The 22249-nt window shown below is 37.2% G+C and overlaps 1 protein-coding gene across 5 annotated transcripts in view; it reads left to right on the top strand.

The window, feature by feature from the left end:
* Pex23 (peroxin 23) overlaps nt 1–22249 on the top strand; it is a 986852-nt gene that overhangs the window by 337469 nt on the left and 627134 nt on the right. For all 5 annotated transcript variants that reach the window (XM_067142270.2, XM_067142269.2, XM_067142271.2 and 2 more), the window contains one exon: nt 6298–6521. In XM_067142270.2, coding sequence (XP_066998371.2) covers nt 6298–6521 — 224 coding nt within the window. The remainder of the gene's footprint in view (nt 1–6297; nt 6522–22249) is intronic.

Genomic DNA, 22249 nt, shown 5'->3' with positions numbered 1-22249 from the left:
ATGGTTTAGGAAATGTCCCCCCAAAATAAAGATTGGCCGAAAAATCAAAACAAATTGCCTGCGTTTTGCTGACGATTTAGCATTACTAGCAGTGGACATAAAAGAAGCAAAAATCCAGATATCAGAACTTCAAAACATTGCAAATAAAATTGGCCTGAAAATATCATTTGAAAAAACTGAAATTATGCCCCAAAACCAACACAACCAAAAGAAGTTACCACAAATGGTAATAAAATCAAAATTGTAACTCAATTTAAATATCTTGGAGAAGTAATAACATATAACCTAAATGAAAAAATTTCAATCCAAATAAGAACAAATAGATTAGCTAAAGCACAAAAATTAACATGGGATATCTACAAAAAGAAATGTCTATCAATAAATACAAAAATTAAACACTACAACACAGTTATAAAACCGGAAGCTACATATGCAGCAGAAACACACTTTTACCTGAATAAACAATCAAAGACTGACAGACTTCAGAAAATTGAAAGGAGGATTGGAAGAACCTGCATCAACAAAAAATACCAGAAAGATGGACAGTGGCGGTTAATACCTAACAAAGTCATGTACAAAGAGCTAGAACCCATTACAGATACTATGCGTAAGAGGAGACTGGGATTCTTTGGACATATCATGAGGATGCAGGATTCGAGACTTCTGAAACAACTGGTACAACACAATTCTCGTCTCAAAAAATACCACAACAGGATGTAAATGGATCAGAGAAGTACGACAGGATCTGAAGGAAATAGCCCTTACAACAGAAGACACCACAAATAAGATTAAATTGAATACAAATCTCAAGAATACAAACCTACGCTTTACCCTTACACAAAACAAATCAACAACACCCATATTTTCAACTGAGGAAATGGCACGAAGATCGGAGCGTCTGAAGAAGTACTGGGAGGACCGCAAAGCCCGAACAATCCCTTCAAAGAGACCTGAACGACGGACTGACTAAAGTGATCCTATGCGGTCATAGAAGAAGAAGAAGAAGAAGAAGAAGAAGAAGAAGAAGAAGAAATGAAAGGAAGGTATTTCACATAAAAGTTCAATACCAACTTAGTGGAGTTCTATGTAACATAACATAAAAGATGCACAGTCTTTGTCATGAACATTTAATACGAAAAATTACTTAGAAACAGCCGTAATATTCAAACACTCACATTGAAGAAAGAACTTCCAAAAATTCTTGTAATTTTCTTGAAGCTGACGCTATCTGATTCTAGTGTCATCAGCAGTCCTATATTTCAGCAGTAATTCATATACGTAAGGTGATGGATCCCATAAGTGAACAGTTGGCCCTAAGACGTGGACATCCGAGCTCGATAGCTGCAGTTGCTTAAGTGCGGCCAGTATCCAGCATTCAGGAGATGGTGGGTTCGAACCCCTCTGTCGGCAGCCCTGAAAATGGTTTTCCGTGGTTTCCCATTTTCACACCAGGCTAGTGCTGGGGCTGTACCTTAATTAAGGGCACGGCCACTTCCTTCCCACTCCTAGCCCTTTCCTGTCCCATTGTCGCTGTAAGACCTATATGTGTCGGTGCGACGTAAAGCCAATAGCAAAAAAAGAAAGATGTTGACAGACATCAAACAAAACATATTTCAACTAAAAGACTGTGCCTGGTGATGTTGTGACATTCAAAGAGAAAAATGCCCATTCACAGTCAGCAGTAGTTTTGGCAATGTTGATAAAACTGGTTTCACTTTATTAAAATTGTCTTCCACACATTTGCCATTACTGTCCATGAAATCCGTGAAGTCTTCACGAACCGTGTCAAGTGGTATGCAGAACCTTACACATAGTTGTGCAAATTTGTGCTCTTCTTCAAGCAGTGTAGTACGTACATCTACTGGCCATGTTAGAAGGTTCTGCTACTTTGATTAGTTCAATCAATGATATGAACTCTGATGTATTGGCAGCAACACTTCGAGAATTACAGTTGGGGGAAATTGTTGTCAGCAATATAGATTTTATATTCTCAGAAAGACTCTGGAGAAATGTATCCTCTTTTATTTTCACTGCAGAAATGGATATTTTTTTAAAGTGGAACAACACACAAAATTTCCATTTGTATACCAATTTCAGAGTCCTCGAATATTTTCTAGGATATTTTCGCATTATTTCAATAGCTCGAATGCCTCTATGAACTATTCTGTAGACATCAGTTGGACTAGTAGAATCATTCTGTAAATACTCTGAAATTATTCAAACTTTATAAAAAGCATCAGTTCTTCTTAGTGCTAGATTAAACACAAACTCTTGTGAACAAATATAAGAACAGAGACCTTTATACATTGAACGCTCTTTAGAACTGTGATTCTGATCATCTGATGCCATTAGGAAGTGTTCATTCCGAGCTTTGTAATTCTTAACAATTGCCTCAACAGCTCTGCGAGATGAAGCTTCCTAGTGCACAGACAAAATTCTCCCTAATTTTGCTATTTACAGTGCTAGCCCATTTACACAGGCCTGTAGTTGGTATCATGAATAGACTTTATGCATGAAAATCTCAAATGCATTCACTTCAGACACGGAGTTTACATTGTTACCAAAACTCCGATCTATTCTATGACACAGACAATGTCCCATGATAATATTAGGATACTTCAGACTCTATAATTTCAGCACACAAGATTCTCTGCCCATTCTAGAACTTGCACCATCATTACATACACCAACTGAAATATTTGCTAAAATTTCATGTGAGAAACCACAAGAATATAAGCAGTTAAGGAGGGTATTCACCTTACTCTCAGGAGAAGCAGACTCCAGTTCCAACGAACTTTGTTGGTTTATAACCACTGAGAGATGAACGGATATGTACTGTTAAAACTGTTTTTGAGAATATTGTTGTGGATTCATCCATAAACACCAACAATTTAGAATCTGCTGCAACTATTACCTTGAATAGCATCTTTTTGCAGTTACTGTATATGAAACGCAATTTTTAATGTTGAAAATATTTCTTACGGGTCTCCATACTAAGAAAAACGCCGAAAGTTGAAGGGTCCAGAAAGGTTTTAAATTGTGGGTTTTGGGTAGCTCTATATTTAAAAAATTACTAGATTCAAAAATACTTCGGCCTAAATGCAGTTACAGAAAAACAGCTTAAAATCACTTGTTTCTGTACTGGTTTTCTTTTTGATTCAAATCATAGCCAAATTAATGTATTTACAAAATTCTTTCTGTAATGTGTTCATTGGTTCAATACACTGCATTGACTCACCTTAGTGCTTGTAGCTAATCTAATCGACTGGATAACGATGATTAAGAAAAGGATTGTGAGACCTGTGTAGAATCTCTATGATGTGGAAAGTGTTTGTAGAATATTTTGTTTGTAAACCATTTCTTAAGGAATACTTACTATATGATGTGGAATGTTGTGGTAGAATATTTTACTCGTATTCCATTTAACTACCTAAACTGTATGGTGTGAAATATTATTGTAGTATATTTTATTTGTATTCACTTTATCCACTTAAGTAACTACTGTATTGTAAATAATTGCTCTGTAATAGCTGGAACAGTCCAGAAAAGGTTGTGACGCAAACTTTCCCTGTCAGTTGTGGATTTTAGAAATATATCCTTACTAATTCTGGAAAATGGAAAGTTCGCGATTGGTGTCTGTATATGTTCGGGAACATTGTATAAACATCGCGATTGGATAAAGAGTTGTGATTGGCGAGTCTGGGTGGCGATAGGCAAACTCCTGCATTCTGATTGGTCACTCGATCATCGGACCAAGGCCAGTCTTCCCTTTTTAAGTGAGCGAGGCAGCATTCGTTCTCTCGTCAGCGCAAGGTTTTCACGCACATCGGCGACTCCTCGCTCCTGGGATGGGCTACCTTGGGGTAAGCACTCTTGATTTCAGTTCCACCTTAAATTATATTTAATGTTCCCTTACATTTTCATATAAGAGTTTGCCCTACCCCCCCCCCAGACTCGCCACTCAATTACTTCAGATGCCTTAGCTTTTCAGCTGGGCTTGCCTGCTTGCTTTCGAGGCGTTCCCCTTTCCTTGTTTTGCTAAACATGTAGTTTGTAGTTTAATGTATTTCCCTCAGGGTTTGCCTTTAGTAACTCCGTGTCACTTGATGCACGCTAGTTTTTCCGCTGCCCCGCATCAGAAGTGTTTCAGGTGTGGGAACAAGTTGAACTGGCCTCTGCGCCAAGTTTACATATTTCTGATTTCCCCCATTTCAATTATTTTTCTCAGATGTTTTAGAAAGCAGGTTTTCCTTCATTCTAAACTGTATTTGTATCTCGTGTGCCTACTTACCTTCAGAAATGCATTGTAGGACTTGAATTATGCTAGGGGGAATTTAGTTAACCTCTTGACCTAATAGCAAAGCTCTTATCAAACAACATCTAAACTTGTATTCGTAAATTGTGTATATGGATTGTGGAAGATAGATGCATTTTGGAGACATTACAGTTGATTTTTCTGTAAACCTGCAACCTTCGCATTTCTATGTCCCTTGGTAGGATCCCAGTCCCCGTTCCACATTCCTTGTTCATAGTCGTCAAATTGTCCAACGTGATATTTGTTGATGTGTATTTGGTGCAGATGTTTATTGTGTGTCTAGGGTTGAAGGTACGGTGTAATTTGTTTTATTTTCCTCCCTTTTAACTGTGTATTGTGTAACCGCTGAAGTACTGGTTACAGATTGTAATTTTTAGAAATAAATAAAAATATACTCTCATACTATATTATATTTTATTTACCTAAAATTTGTAGCTCCTATTCCTAGGTTACTAGAACTGTGAATTTTTGTTGCACTGTATGCTGTACGCATGCTGTTTGCTATGTTGTTGACAAATTAGATGTGGTAATTTTTGCTTCTCTGCAAGTTCAACTTTTCCTGGTATTGTTCTATGTGACTTTGACATTTTATGATAAAATATGTTCTTCCTCAGTGATGTTTGCTGATCCACTGTTGGGCTTCTGTAATATGTAACCTCAGTGTTCACCCATTCTTTTGAAATATTAGAGCCTTGATTCTTTTTCAATGCTCAAACCAATTTCTGGTCTCCTAAGTCATATTTTACAACCAATTTTCTGAGATTCTATAACTAGCCAAGACATTTTTTGATTGCTGGCTGTCCAGCTTTTTGGATCTGAAGGCGAACATTCACTTATAGATGCTGAATAATTAAACTCACAGTTAGAACTAGTACTGGCATTTGAACTTCAATCACTTAACATTAACCACGTGGCTATCATCACTAACCTTTTGTTTGTGAGTAGATTCTCCAGATTTCTCCCAGTCCTTCTGTTTGTTAAAATAACGGAATTAGATCCTCTTCATCTACGCACAATGTATATTCGCTGTTTATTAAACTTAACTTTTTATAAACTTGATAAACACTCAAGACTTGTAGAGGGAAAAAACGACCCATGTGGGACCAATGTATACCCCAGAAAGAAGGAATACTTGTAGTGATATCTTCTTAGTCAATTAGTACACTATTCTTTGATTTTCATAGGTGATAGTGCTGTATTGTTCAATATAACTAACTATTCCTTGCCTACTATATTGTTGTTTCGTATGATATAATTCTGATTCTTTTCACACTGCTGAAAATGGCTACTCTTAACTTATAAATAAAAAGTTGTGTCACACTTGGAAGTTTAAAGTAATGATCAATATCACACATTCCAGAGATTTATGAAGCGGGTAAGTCGAAATACAGTTGGCAGTTGGTGTTCTGCATATTGTCCTTTGAAGTAATGCAGGACATTTAAAATATAAAACAAAGAAACTTCAGCCAGTTAAATTGGAAGTAGCTTTTCAGACTGTGTTTCCACCTTTCCAGGTAGGTTTCAGACTCCGTTCCGGCGTGTTCCAGCACCACTGCATCCCTGAATAGTAGTATTAAAAAGTTTGTAATGTTTTGTCAATAATTGTTGCTGTGTTTTGTTTCCAGTTTAAGTTACAGTATGCTGTATGCCATCTGTTTTTTATCAAATAGTTAAGCAGCTGATGCAAGTCATCAATTGGTTGTTGACTTGTTTGCGCTGAGACCATTAATACATCATTTGAATTTAATACTGGTTTACTATGTCAAGACCGTATTGCTATTGATGCTATCGATTATTTGATTTGATATTGGAGATGGTGCATGTCTTAATGTCTCCCTTTCTCTCTTTTTTTTTTTTTTTTGTTACAGATTTTTCCTCATGTTAGGCACTGTTATGAACATTGAAAAAAGTGTGTTTATTATGCAGATAAATACAGTAATTGAAGAGGCTTTATATATTGTTTTTAATTGTCACCCTTACAGGAGAGTTTTGGTCAGAAGTGCCTTCTCCAGAAAAAGACTTAAAGTTAATACAAGTCTCTGTTGGCACCAATGCTGTGTGGGCCGTAACACAAGATAACCGGGTTTGGTTTCGGAAAGGAATCCGAGGTGAAAATGCTGGTACGAACGAAGAGTTGGCGAGAGGAACAGGGTGGGTGGAGATGGTTGGCAACATGTCTCTTGTGTCAGTTGCTTCAAATGACCAGGTAACATATCAGAAAATTAAGATGTTAATAAGTTGTATATTGTTCTCATTCTTTTCAGATCAGGATTTCACTTAGATCACAGCATGACCCAATACAGAACAGAATTATGGACTAAGTGCAGATCAGGAGATGTCATTGTTAACCAATATTGATAGTGCTTTGCTAGTAGTTTGACGTCGCACTAACACATCAGAAGTTTTCGGCAATACAAGGATGGGAAAGGTGGCAGCCATGGAAAACTTGCTTGGTTGTGCAGTCCAATAAGATAGGTAGTTAGTTCACTTTCAGGGTAATGAAGAATGAATAGTATTGGAATATTAATAGAATGAAAGTAATAATGCAACCAACTGTTTGAGCCAACTAAGTGATCATAAACATACATATTGCATGAAAATATAAGCAACAGTGCAATTAAAATGGATCACATTACCAAAAAATGTCCTTGAAGATATTGTAGCGCACAAGTAATCACCATAATATTCAGACAACCCACATGGATATAAGATCATCAGTCCCATTCTTGTAGGAGCGTGTAAACCAGTTGTAAACTGATGTTAATGAATATCTCTCTTCAGGCCACCAAAAATGTGCAAATCATATTCTGAGAGATCTGGATTGTAGGGGGGATGTTGAAGTGTTTCCCAGTCCAATCACTGGTTATTATTATTATTATTATTATTATTATTATTATTATTATTATTATTATTATTATTATTATTATTATTACTATTATTATTATTGTACCAGGATGTACACCTCAACCCCATGCATTTAAATGAAGCTCCTGAAGAACGCTATCTAGCATACAAAACTTGAAATAACTAGTGCAAGAAGTTGGGACGTTGATCAACAGATGTCACTACTAAAGTGATAGAGTAATGTGTTATTTTAAGGTTTCCTATACAGACTGGATTTCTTTTGATTTTTGTGGGGTATCACAGTTTGCAACAACTATTTCAAGAAGTTTGGACTTTTTTCCATAGGTGGTCTCTATTTGCACTCTGGTGCAAGGTGGAATAACTAGAAATTTAAAGAAATTTGGTTTTTATGGGTTTTGTGACCTGAATTGACTTTCCATGTTTTTGATACTTCAAGAGTTGCAACACTTCTTAATTATCCCACCAACTTGGGATCTCAATTTATTTTTCTGCCAATCATGGGCTTCTTGTAACTTGCCGGCTGTCCAATGAAAATGAGAGGGTGTGTGCGGATTTAGTCCACAGCCTTCTCAAACCTTCCTCTTGGGTATAAAAGCTGACGCCTTTTCGAGCTAAGTTGTCTTACTGATCGTCGCGCGCGCGCGCGCGCGCGTGTGTGCGTGTGTGTGTGTGTGTTTTTTTTTTTTTTTAAGAGAGGAGGCGAGGTACATTATTCTTCGGCAGGCAGAACACCGGCCCAGATAATGGCCACCGTATTTCTATCTCAGTAGTCGAATAGAATAGAATATATTTATTTATCACCTACAGGATATACCAATTACAGATGATGTAATAGAAAATTAAATTAAAAATTAAATTAAATAATTAAATTAATTAAAAAATTTAAATAATATGTATACAAATATACATACATATACAAACAAATATAAATCTTCACATGTCTACAGATTATTTACATAATTTACAAAATTCGAGGGCAAGGTTCCTATCTTTAACTATGTAACAGTCGATTTCCTAAAATGTCAACTTTCTTCCTTCTCATGTAAAAGTTCAAGTTAGTCACAAGTACTTAAACTGAAAACCAGGGATAGAGAGTGCGTTACCCTCTCGAATTCCCCTTCCATTAATCTTGAGATGACTATGATTTTGTAACCGTTTTGACATGTAAATTTTAAATTAACTTGTCCATCTAGTCACCTCAGTAGTTTAGAATTAGCCTCTGCTTTGTTAGACCACAAGCTCAAGTAGGGTTTTAACCTCTGGATTTTAAAGAGGGCAAGTGTACGCCTCCATACATTTTTGAGTCTGGGCCAGTAATTTAACCTGTTCTTTTTCATGAAGACCCGGTAGTATGGGTACTCGATACCCCTGTATTATTTCTTAAAATACAACTGCTACAGTCTTGTCAAATGTAGGTTGTGCCTAGAGAGGCCAGAAATTGTAAAGTTTATTGTGCAAAGGTAAAAGTTAAAAGTTGCCTTGAGTAGGCCGTAAGAGTTTGGGAACACAGTCTCCTTGGTAGAATTTGTAGAGCATGTGAGCTCTTTCTTGTAATGTAAACTGGGTGCCTTTGGAAGGCCGTAACATGTAATATTTTGGAGAAAAAGTGCTCTTGATAATTAATATCCTGTAAAAGATAATTGGGAGGTCTTTCTCCTTGAGTGTGTTAGAGCCTCTGTGCTCGTGTTAAATTGTCATTGGAAAGAGTGACAAGCTCAGGTCCGTAATGTACATGAAGGGCCGGCGGGAAGAACGCTTTCAATCCATTCAGCACAATTTTTCAGGAGACTAAAAACAAAGTTTGTCTTCAAAAATAATGTTTCATTACTTTATTAACTTGATTTTAATTTTATATCATGGTACATGTTACATACAACTGAAAACAAACCATTTGTGTCGGGAATGTTAAAATGGGCTTTGGGAAAAAGAGGTGAAGAGAAACTTCTTTTCTAACTGCCCTCCGTTGTCATTGGGGCAGGATTCTGAAACAGAACCCAGTGTATAAAGTGTGTAAGATATATAAAAATAATGCTGATATTTGTGCATAGTAATGTGAAATCGCGTAAAAACAGGTAAATCACGTAAAACCAGTTAACATAGGTTGTACTGCAGAAAAATTTACCTTTACTCATCATGGTCGTTAATGAAGTCCAGATATACATCATCATGGTGCTCGTTGCTCTCTTGTCCATCCCACTTCAAATTGCTGTAGAAGGTCTTGGCTTCAGTACTGACGAGAAACCTGGTCAATGACTGCAGGTCATTGTACTTCACTCGTACAAAACTTTCAATTCTTGGATTGGTAAGCCATTCACCTGCTGATGGTCCTCATTCCATTTTTTCTTGTTTTCTCATGGCTGTAGTAACTACCAGAGAAATTTGAACAGTGATGAACTATTCTTGGGGTCGCAACGTCTGCATAAAGACATCTGATTGGCCTTGTCAGTAGAGGGCACTTGCTTTGATACATAGGTTTTAAAAACTTAGTCCATGTTTTGAACATTTCTTGTTTAAAGTCAATCACAATAAATGGAGATGGTTTTGCATGACCATTTCTGATAACCTCCCTCCATTCCTCTGGAACCTTGACATAGGACTTTTGATTGACGAGACTCATGTCACGGTCACACTCTAAGTAACTGTGACCTCTGATAGGAAAGATTACTGTTAAATTGTCAAAACCCTTCTGTTTTGTCACTAAATAATGAAGATAATGTATCACTGTATAGTTTTTGTTTTGTCCAGCACAGCTATCGCAAAATATTGCTAGTTTACTAACAGTTTTAGGCAAAATGGAAGTCGCAAAATGGTCAATCATTGAGCACACTTTGTCTGCACCCTTTTTAGCTACACTTTCATCATAGCTGAAAAACACAGATGTTTGATCAGAGAGAACAAGAATATTAAATGATACAAAATTTAACTGTCGCTTATAATAAACGTCATTTGTTGATGTTTGGAGTATGTAAATGTTTCTGGGAATCCGTAGCAATGGCCTTTATGTCATGAGTCTTCCTAGCTTTCCTTTTGTACACTATTTTTAACTTGTAGAATGCAGCACTTTGACGTAAATGAAGGTTTTCCTCTGTTAACAGCTTATTCAAGTCTTGTTCCAACTTAACCTTTCCCTCCACCGCCGTCGTAGAAATAGATTGTTCCAAGGCAGCTTTTTGTGACTTGCTAGCGTCACACATACTACATGTGTCTTTCCAGGGGTAGCCAAATGAAAAATTATAATCTTCAAATCAAATCAAAATCAAATCAAAATCTCTTTATTTGCAAATGAGGTGTCTACCTCGGTGGCAAATGGTACATTAAAATACATTATTGTCAAGCACTAAATTTTAAATTAACATGAGACGAATAAAATTTTCCTAGAATACAATATTATACAATTTACGCTAATAATTTTTTCTATTAAACACACACATCATCCTTAATAAATTTATATTGTTTACAAAATTCTACTTATAATATCTTACAAACATAGTCAACTCATATACAGTACGGTATGTGAAATTACTTCTAATAATACTGTACAACTGGTATAAGATTAAAATTTACATAGCATTTATTTACATATTTATATTTTACCCATTTTGGAACCTAAGTAGCATAACGACCTGCTGCGTCTTAACCAGAGCCCCTTTTGCCACCACTTTTCAGAGTTCCTGAAGGGCCTTCACAGCTACCGTAGCGGTCCCAGGGCCCTCGAAGTCCCCACTGTACTTCACCCCTACAGGCAGTCCCCTACTTGGGCTGTCCAAACTCCTTAGACCAGGGGATGGAATTAATTTAATCACACACATTTATTATTTACAATATCCTGCACTGGTCGAATGCCCTCTAACATTTAATTTATTATCTCTGTTGTTGTTTATTCTCTTCTTGAATATCTGTACAGATTTTGGAAAAGGATCAAACACTACCCCTGGTAAACTGTTCCACTCCTTCACGCCCTTCCCTATGAAAGAAAATTTACCCCAATCGCTTCTGCTAAAATTCCTTCTAATTTTGTATTTGTGGTCAGTTCTACCAATATAATTATTTTCCAACCGAAGCCTCTCACGGATATCTACCCATGCTTCTTCTCCTGTATAGGCTCTATATAATCCTATAAGTCTACTTTTCTCCCTTCTCTTACTTAAAGTTTCCCACCCAAGTTCCTTTAACATTTCTGATACACTACTCTTTCTCCTGAAATCCCCTGTTACAAACCTTGCTGCTTTCCTCTGCACACCATCTAGTTCTTTTATTAGGTATTCTTGGTGAGGATCCCAAACACTGTTTGCATATTCCAATAATGGACGAACCATACTTAAGTAACATTTTTCTTTTAATTCTTTGTTGCATCCTTTAAGTAGCCTCATTATGACATGTAACGATCTGTATGCTTTCCCAACAACGTCATCAACATGACCCTTCCAGTGCAAATTACTTTCAAATCTCACACCTAAGTATTTGCACTTGCCATCTTTTGGGATAACTACCTCATCCAAAGTATATTCAAATTCAGTTTTAAAGCTCCTGTTTGTAAAAGTTGTAACAGTTGATTTGGCTCCATTAATCTTCATATTATTTTCTTCAACCCATTCCTGGATACTGTCAAGGTCCCTTTGTAATTCTGAACAATCCTCAATGTTATTTATTTCCCTATAAACAATTATGTCATCTGCATACAATCTTATTTTCGATGTTATATTGTTCCCTAAGTCATTTGCGTATATTAAGAAAAGTAACGGACCGATTATACTACCCTGTGCAATTCCCTTCCAGACTTTCTCTTCCTGTGATATATTATTTCCTACTTTGACTTTCTGAACCCTTGAATTTAGAAATGTTCTTATCCAACGTATAACCCTTACGTCCAATCCTATTCCCTCCAATTTCTTTAATAATATTCCATGTTCCACTCTATCAAAGGCTTTGGAAAGATCTATGGCTATGCAATCTAACTGCCCTCCTGAATCTAACTGATCTGATATGTCCTGCTGAAATCCCACCAGTTGTGCCTCGCAAGAAAATTTCTTTCTAAATCCATACTGGCTCCTCATGAACCAATTTTTATCATCACATATCCCTCTGATGTACTTTGCTATTAAACTCTCCAGTATTTTACAAACTATACTGGTCAGGCTGATTGGTCTGTAGTTCTCTGGTTTCCTTTTATCACCCTTTCCTTTATAAATTGGTATTATTATAGATTCCTTCCATTCCTTTGGTATCACACTATTATTTATGACATAGTCAAAGAGAAATTTTAAATAAGGCACTATATACCACCCCATTGTCTTTAATACCTCCCCAGTAATTTGATCACTTCCTGCTGCTTTTCCTTGCTGAAGCAGTTGGATTTCTCTGAAAATATCTTCATTTGTGAATGAGAAGCTTCTTGTTTCCCTCTGTGTCTCTCCCTCTCTATCTTCTGTTACGGTTTCCAAGTCCTGACAATCTTCTACTGAATCTCGGAATTCCCTACTAAAGAGGTTTGCTTTCTCAGTATCTGTTAAATAGTGTTCACCCCCTTCTCCCACCATTGTAGGAATTTGGATTCCTTTTCCTTTTTGATTCCTAATATATGAATACAGCTTTTTCCATTTCCCTTTGTGGTCATTACCCTCTTGAAGAATGCCATTCGTATAATTCTCTTTTGCTTCCTTTTTCACTATATTCAGTTCCCTCATTAGTTGTTTTCTAGTTTCTCTATTCTCCCTACCTTCTTTGATTTTCCTGTTTACTATTCTACATTTTCTTTTTAATTTTCTTATTTCCCTTGTGTAATAAACAGGGTCTGAGGTCATTTTACCCTTCTTAACAGGTACAAATCTCTTCTCTCCTTCCCAAATTATTCCTTTAAATTTAGCCCAAAGTGTATCCACATTATTCCCTTCACTTATCCAACAACTGAATTGTGATTTAAGGTAAGTCCCAAATTCATCAACTTTAGTTTTTCTGTATAATTTCTTGTCTTTTGTGACCCTCTTATTAAGCATGTTTGGTAAGAGTCCTACATCCATTATTACAGCCTTATGGTCACCTATTCCTTCAATTACCTCAGTTTTATCAACAATTTCCCATGGTTTAACCAAGAATACATCTAGCAAGTTATTGAGACGAGTTGGTTCTTGTACTACCTGTGTAAATCCTCCCTCCCAAATTAACTTATTTGCCAGTTTCTGTTCATGGGCTTCACTTGCAGCTCCATTCCATTCAACTTCAGGCAAGTTTAGATCTCCCCCAATTATTACCGTATCATTATTGTTTTTATGAGTATAATCTATTATTTTCTCAAATATTTCCATATCTCTTTCCTCTCTTCCAGGCCTATATGTTCCTATAATTCCCACCTCCTTCATATTATCACAAACTAATTTTATCCCTAATATTTCATCCCTTTCATCAGTAAACCATTCATGCGAACAATAAGTTTCCTTCACCAGAATAAATACCCCTCCTCCTTTTTTATCTCCTCGGTCTCTACGATAGACTGTATACCCTTCTGGAAATACTTCTGTATTACCCACCCCTTCTCTCAACCACGATTCCACTCCTATCACCACATCCGTCTCATAAGATTCCATCAATGTACCGAATTTTAATTGTTTATTTACTACACTCTGACAGTTTACCAAGAGCAATCTCAGACCTCCTTCCTCCCTAAAACTTGACTGTTGCAATTGGGTAACGTTTGACTCATGAGTTGAGAACTTCCCTGGAACCCAGATCCTTGTACATAGATCTTGATTTAAGGATCTGGGTTTTCTGGCAAGTTTCCCTGTATGTACCAGTTTAGTGGTATGGGTTTTCTTAAGTACAGATTAGTTTGCAAATCTCTGTTGATAATTGTAGCAATTTGTCTACAGAGAGTTGCTTTTCCATTATCATTTAGATGTAACCCATGTCTAGTGAACATTTGCCTGCCAAGACCTAAAGTATCTACTACACAGACATTTCTAAAACTCTTACATAATCTCTTGATTTTTATATTTACATCATGTACAGCTTTGTTCACACATGAGTCCTCTAAAAGGTCATACCTGGGTGGCACATTTACTACAATTACTTTTGAGTCAGGTAGTTTGGAAATCTTACCTCTGAGAGTCGTAATTAGTTCCTCACCTTCATTTGCAGCAATGTCATTTGTACCACTCACAATCACCACATAATTGTCCTTCTCTGACACAGGATCACAACTTGATTAAATATCCTTCTGAATGCGTCATAGGAAATTTTGTTGTTGGGATTTAAACCTTGGTACAATGACCACACTTTGCATATATTGAGGTCCTCAGCTAAATAAATTTTATCATATTTTTTAGAGAATGTGATTTTCTCGCTTTTAAGGATTGAAGAAATGAATTGACACAAAGCTTAGTTTCGTCACTTAATTGGTGGGGCCTCTTATTGTGCTTACCCCTTCCATCTGGTTTTACATAGCCAGTAGATGCCAGTGATTCTCTGATAGTTTGAATTCTGCATGAAGTAACACCATGAATAGAAACAAAGGCCCTTATACAGACAGTTACATCGCAAAAAGTGCTATTACTTTGTACTCTAACTCTGTATGCAAATGAACTCTGGTTAAACCTTACTTCTTCTTGTGGTGTCCTGTTCCTACGCCTTTGCACAGGCAAAGTTGTAATAAGGCCTCCCAGGTATGCATTTTGTTTATGATATGACTCTAGTTCATGAAACTCTCGTATTATTCGTCGTCTGCCATCTAATGAAACATTTGCAAAGCATTTTAACCTTTGGCACTTGCAATCATCGCCTGTAGTATGACTACTTAACCTAATATTTTTCATCACATCTTTGACACGACCGTACCTTTTTCTCTTCTTTGATGTTCTTGAAACAAGCTTTTCACCTTCTTTGGTTGAACTTCCCTCACTTTCAAACACACTCTCCATCACAACACAACTGTAAATTTAACGCAATAATAACTTTTTACGTGAATACTCACACAAAGAATGAACTGCGTCTGAACAAGGTCAGCCACACTACTGCTTGTCTGTTGCTAAGCTGCGCCTCCCCACCACATTCATAGGACCCTGATCATTCTTCCATCTGTGCTGTGACTCAAACCATTCTTCCCGCTCATGCCATATTTTTCTCCCTCTATTACAGCGGACAGAGAGCGTTTTTGCTAATGGTGAGTAAGGGACGGTACTGAGCTATGTACCAGCGTCAAAAACTGAAAACAATAAGTTGTGGACTGAAAGCGTTTTTCCCGCTGACCCTTCATATGTTTTTGATGCTGTCTACCTTGTACCTGATCTAACTAATTAGTTCTGTAACCCTATTTTCGCAAAGCGAATTGATTGTAAAAATTTTTTTAAAAAAGAAATATAACCTTTGTTTTCAAAGTTTTAAATGAGTCATCTGACTGTCAAAGATAGACCCCTTCCAGCCCGCACCTTCTTTAATCTCTGCGTTCCACAGAATACCGTGGAACAGTTATTAATACTTTTTTTTTTTTTTGTTGTTACCATTTATGCTTTCACAGCCTGTACTTATAGACATGATATAGGCTTTTGTCAAGAAAATAAGGTGAAATTCTTTACGTTTCTCAGAGAACTTTGCATCTACTGTTCACAAGGAAGACTTCTCCAAGAATGAAGTGGAAGTGGTGCATTCATTCATCACTAGGTGCCTCTACAGCTCTAGCATTCGAAGCAGAAGCTGCCAGAACCATCAGAATCAGTCCGAGAGGGAGTTACGTAACAAGTGTACGCACATATGAGAGTATGATATTGACGCAACATCTGGTGATGAGGAAGGTATGAATTTGGAAAACACTGAAGTGAAATAACAAACGTGAAGGGACAGGGAAGAGAACTACCTATGTAAATCCTTAATGGCTGGCAACCACATATTACTTTATAAATTTTTAAAAAAACCAGAGATGACCTTCAATAATGGTCTGTATGAAACCTTGACTTATCATCACGAAGATACAAAGTTTTTCCAGTGTGATCTGTCCAGTTTCCTGGTCATGTCCATCCACCTGCATAATATTCTTCAGTAATGAAGATTGTCAGATCATCTTATTCCAGTCTAGTATGTTTGTAACACACAACAGATGTGGAAATGTATTTTTTATCCTCTTATACCCTCAGCAATTAAGAAACAAGCCTTGCATCTGCTCGTGTTTGAAATACACAAGTAGCTAATGGCGCAAGAAACACATGAATTAGAAGAAAACATTGTTAAATTTGCTTCTCGCTGTCTCCACTGATGACATTATCGTTCCTACACAACTCTCGTGCACCCTGAATTCTATGTGTGGTGATCATTTTTATTTGACTGCACCTCACAGAGTCTACAGAAAATAATCCACAACTATAATAAATTCATTGAAGACCAGATAACAGAGCTCATATTTTTTGTGATCTTTAGTGTATGCTCTTTCCAGAAAATTAATTTTTTTGGGTCATTGTTCTTTCCAAATTGATTCATTGTTATTCGTGTGTTATTTAACCCCTTGACGCCGACCTCCATGCATGGTATAGACCCCTGCAGGACTAATTTACTTAATTTCATTTTGTTCTAGCTTGTAAAGTTTTAAATTTGTCAAGATGGAAATGGTATATCTTTAATGATGAAGATCTCTGCCTTCCTTGTTTATATGAATCAGCCCAAATCAGTGTTTCTGTTTTTCGTTCTAAAATGTTTGAAATAGTCTGACCTTGTTGCACTTGAGAGCATTAGCTTCATTAGAGGATGTTTCACTGAGATGAATGTTGACATCGTCTGATGGGAATTCTTTCAGTGCCTTGGAACCTCTTACGGTTCATAATTACTTGATTCGCTGTCACTTTGAAACGTCAGAAGCATGGCACGGTGAAATTTGAATGAAAGGGAAGTAAATAAGTTTTAATAAATCAGACAATAAGAGCACTATACCAGAGCAAAGCGAGAGTGGATGCATAAGATAAGCAATGGGAGGACATGGTGCTCACAGCCAAGTAATGGATGACAAAACATGTTGAAATATACACAGTCTTTCTCATGAATTAATCGTCCCATTAACCTGGGATTTGTGCTAAACGAATCTTTGAACTATTGTCCTGGTCGTTCTGCTCGAAGTTGCTGAGGCAAGGATTACCCTACTTTTCATTGCATTGTGAAACAACTTTGGCAAGCACAAGAACAAACTGTAAGGTAAGTATAAAGTTAATGAGTGTTTTAAAGAGATTGCTGCATTCTCTTGGTGCTTACATCCGAATCACCTCCGTCCCCTGGGGAAAGCGGCAATCGAATGTTCCCAGTCGCTAAGGGGTTAGTGGTGTGTGACCTCTGGAGAAGCTCTGGTGCACGTCTTCTGAATTGACGCCCATGGAGAACTTGCACAGGTCTGTGGGGATGGGTCTCTACCCAGAATGAAATGTAATGATGAAGACACCATAAATCCCCAGTGCGCGAGCCAGAGGACTTAACCAATGAAGCTAAAATCCTGATCTGGCCAGGAATTGAACCCGGAACTCCCTTGATGGAATTCATGCATGCTAATCAGTTGGGCACAGAGGCAGACAACATATGAACTGAAGATACTTACGAATTCTTGTATACTTATTTTTACGTCCATCATAATGCGAAAACTAACTGAGCGCAGGGCCTGTGTCTATAAACACGCTACTGCTATGGAGCCAAGCTCTGCATTCGGGAGGCAAGTGGGTTTGAACCCCACCATCAGCTGTTCTGAGAAGGGTTTTCTGTGGTTTCCCATTTTCACTTCTAGACAAATGCTGGGACACAGTCATTTCCTTCCACCTCCTCACCCATTTCATTCAACATCATTCATTCATTTCATCACCTTCCCAATTTAGGTTGGTGTAAGGAAGGGCATCTGGTCGTAAAAACGTACCATATAACGGAACAAGTGGCTGTACGGGTTCGAACCCCACCGTTGGCAGCCCTGAAGATCGTTTTCCGTGGTTTCCCATTTTCACAACAGGCAAATTCTAGGGCTGCACCTTAATTAGGCTGTGGTCTCTTCCTTCCCACTCCTAGCCCTTCCCTGTCCCTTACCTTGTGATATATGGATTAGTATGGGCAGAGGCGAGAATACAGTAATAATAGTAGTTCTGTTATGGAATGTGATTATGAAATTACTTGATAACCTTATTAAGGGATTAAATATTTATGATTGGAGCACTTTTGAATTAGCTGATGTACCCGCGTATATTTGTCGTTCTGGCAGGATATCCAGAGTAGACAGTTGCGTCTTTTCTGTGGACAATAGGGATGTTACGAGATTGTGGAACACAAGATGATAGTTTTGGCACTCATGTTAAGAGTGAGAGGGATGAATGGAATATTTCTGCCCGTGTCTTTGAAGTTATTTCTATTCTGTGATCTGTTAGAGTCTCACGTTCTTACATTATCTCATCTGTAATTTCATGCTTTGGTAATAGAAAATTCCCATTTTCTTGATTGAGTTTGAACCCCGATTGGAACTGAATTAAGTTATAGTACATTCTCGAAGTGACGATTTCTTATTTCATTCACGCTTATTGAATTGTCATATGATTTAATTATCATACAGGAGAGTCAGCTTATGAAACTCCCAACTAAAATTCATCTCATTATTCAGAATACTTATTTGACTTGTAAAAGATGCATATCATATCGTTATGATGGGGTGTTATTTGTAAATTGGTTGATTTTGTGCATAGTATTCTTTTCGAGTGATTTATGTTGGTGTGCAATGTTGGATTTCCCGTATTGCCATTTTGTGTAAGAAATACCCATGTCGGAGTGCTTTCTCATCGTTGCTTAGGCATTTCTTCTGAAATGAGAATAATTCTCACAGAAGACAGGAAGGAAGACAGGACTCCCTTAAACAATGTCCAGGTTACAGTGGGTGTACAAGAGGGAGGGGAAGGAAAGGGGGGAGTTGTAGAAGATAGGTGGGTTAATGTTCCAAGGGGAAGGAGATTGCAGGCTAAGGGCTCTATTTAGGATCAGAATTCAGGACAGGTGTCTGTGCGAAATCGGTATGAGTCACTCCAGGTAGAACAACAGAGGGTTAAAAACTATTAGGCAGTACCATATGGCTGATAAAGCAGGCATGAGGCATTTTCTAAAAGTAACTATGACAAGTGGAAAACTGTAAATAAAAATGTAAACAGACTCTGGGATGGGTTTAAAGCAATTGTTGAGGAATGTGAAAACAGGTTTGTACCTTTAAGGGTGGTAAGGAATGGTAAAGACCCACCTTATTATAATAGAGAAATAAAGAGACTAAGGATGAGGTGCAGACTGGAAAGAAATAGTTAGAAATAGCTGTGGAAGTAAGGAGAAATTGAAGGAACTTACTAATAATAATAATAATGTTATTTGTTTTACGTCCCACTAACTATTCTTTTATGGTTTTCGGAGACGCTGAGGTGCCGGAATTTAGTCCCGCAGGAGTTCTTTTACATGCCAGTAAATCTACCGACATGAGGCTGATGTATTTGAGCACCTTCAAATACCACCGAACTGAGCCAGGATCGAACCTGCCAAGTTGGGGTCAGAAGGCCAGCGCCTTGACCATCTGAGCCACTCAGCCCGGCGATGGAACTTACTAGAAAATTGAATCTAGCAAAGAGGGCAGCTAAGGATAACATGATGGCAAGCATAATTGGCAGTCATACAAATTTTAGTGAAAAATGGAAGGGTATGTATACGTATTTTAAGGCAGAAGCAGGTTCCAAGAAGGACATTCCAGGAACAATTAATGAACAAGGGGAGTGTGTATGTGAGGATCTTCAAAAGGCAGAAGTATTCAGTCAGCAGTATGTAAAGATTGTTGGTTACAAGGATAATGTCCAGATAGAGGAGGAGACTAATGCCAAAGAAGTATTAAAATTTATACATGATAACAATGACATTTACAATAAGATACAAAAGTTGAAAACTAGAAAAGCAGCTGGAAATTATAAGATTTCTAGGGATATACTAAAGACAATGGGTTCGGGTATAGTACCATATCTGAAGTACTTATATGATTATTGTTTGGTCGAAGGAGCTATACCAGATGAATTGAGAGTTGCTATAGTAGCCCCTGTGTATAAAGGAAAGGGTGATAGACATAAAGCTGAAAATTACAGGCCAGTCAGTTTGACATGCATTGTATGTAAGCTTTGGGAAGGCATTCTTTCTGATTATATTAGACATGTTTGTGAAATTAATAACTGGTTCGATAGAAGGCAATTCGGTTTTAGGAAAGATTATTCCACTGAAGCTCAACTTGTAGGATTCCAGCAAGATATAGCAGATATCTTGGATTCTGGAGGTCAAATGGACTGTATCGCAATTGACCTGTCTAAAGCATTTGATAGGGTGGATCATGGGAGACTACTGGCAAAAATGAGTGCAATTGGTCTAGACAAAAGAGTGACTGAATGGGTTGCTATATATCTAGAAAATAGATCTCAGAGAATTAGAGTGGGCGAAGCTTTATCTGACCCTGTAATAATTAAGAGGGGACTTCCTCAAGGCAGTATTATTGGACCTTTGTTTCCTTATATATGTAAATGATATGAGTAAAGGAGTGGAATCGGAGGTAAGGCTTTTTGCGGATGATGTTATTCTGTATAGAGTAATAAATAAGTTACAAAATTGTGAGCAACTGCAACGTGACCTCAGTAATGTTGTGAGATGGACAGCAGGCAATGGTATGTTGATAAACGGGGTCAAAATCAGGTTGTGAGCTCCACAAATAGGAAGTCCTCTGAGTTTTAATTACTGAATTGGTGGGGTGAAAGTTCCTTTTGGGGATCATTGTAAGTACCTAGGTGTTAATATAAGGGAAGATCTTCATTGGGGTAATCACATAAATGGGATTGTAAATAAAGGGTACAGATCTCTGCACATGGTTAATAGGGTGTTTAGCGGTTGTAGTAAGGATGTAAAGGAGAGGGCATATAAGTCTCTGTTAAGACCCCAACTAGAGTATGGTTCCATTGTATGGTACCCTCACCAGGATTACCTGATTCATGAACTGAAAAAAATCCAAAGAAAAGCAGCCTGATTTGTTCTGGGTGATTTCCGACAAAAGAGTAGTTTTACAAATATGTTGCAAAGTTTGGGCTGGGAAGAATTGGCAGAAAGAAGACAAGCTGCTCAACTAAGTGGTATGTGATACAATTCCTTTAGTTTTGCCAATTGCCACCTTTTCAATACAATAAGAATATATTACAAACTTACATATTTATTATGATGTTTACATGATACATGTTTCGCTCCTTTTCATGAGCATCATCAGCCAAACTATCATTAATCTAAGATTGTGTAAGATCATAAAACAATTCTTTGGTTCATGATTACTCCTATAAAACTAATTGACAATCTTATAACATTTTAAAAGTCACACAACAATAAAATTATGTCTTAAGTTAACACTTTTTGTCTAAAATCTTCTTCAGTCCAAACATTTTATCGCCGAAACTCATCCGGTGAACATCTTTTAAAATTGTTTAAAAAAAAGAATAAAATAAAAAACTTTGAAATCTGGCTAGTTGTGTTGATTCCCATTGCTTAACTTGTATAATTGTCATTAAAACTTCGTAACAGTATTGAATATTTTCTGCAATTGATAATTGTCATTATGGTCGATAGACTTGTTCTCATTGAAGGAGTAACATTTATAAAATGTATTGGTATTAATTTAATTATCAATGGGGTAAAATTGTTCGTGAACAAACTTGTTGATGAAACACTTTTTGATGTGATATTGGATTTAAAATGTTCTTGAACGTTCCATAATGGCTCGTTGGTGTATCTGTAATGAAAGATAAAAATTATATGTTTATGGTTTTGATTGTATTTCTGTATAACATCTTATTGGAAGAATTGTCACTTACTTTCCTTTCTGCTGCGTTATTGTTTGGTGTTACTCCTAGCCTCTTGAGAACTACTTGTTATCCTGTTTGCACTTCTTGTGTTGTATGAGTGAGTGTGGATGAGTTTACGTTTTGGCGGGGAGGGGGAAGGGGAAGTTAAGGTAGGCTTCGCATTGGTAGCTGCAGTAGACTGTGGAGGGGATAGTCTAGGGGAAGTGAGGGGAGGGGTTGAGTTTGT

The sequence above is a fragment of the Anabrus simplex genome, chromosome 2 (genome assembly GCF_040414725.1).
Source record: "Anabrus simplex isolate iqAnaSimp1 chromosome 2, ASM4041472v1, whole genome shotgun sequence".
Classification (NCBI taxonomy): domain Eukaryota; kingdom Metazoa; phylum Arthropoda; class Insecta; order Orthoptera; family Tettigoniidae; genus Anabrus; species Anabrus simplex.
Note: the sequence above shows the minus strand (reverse complement) of the source record. Positions and strands in the feature narration are given on the sequence as shown.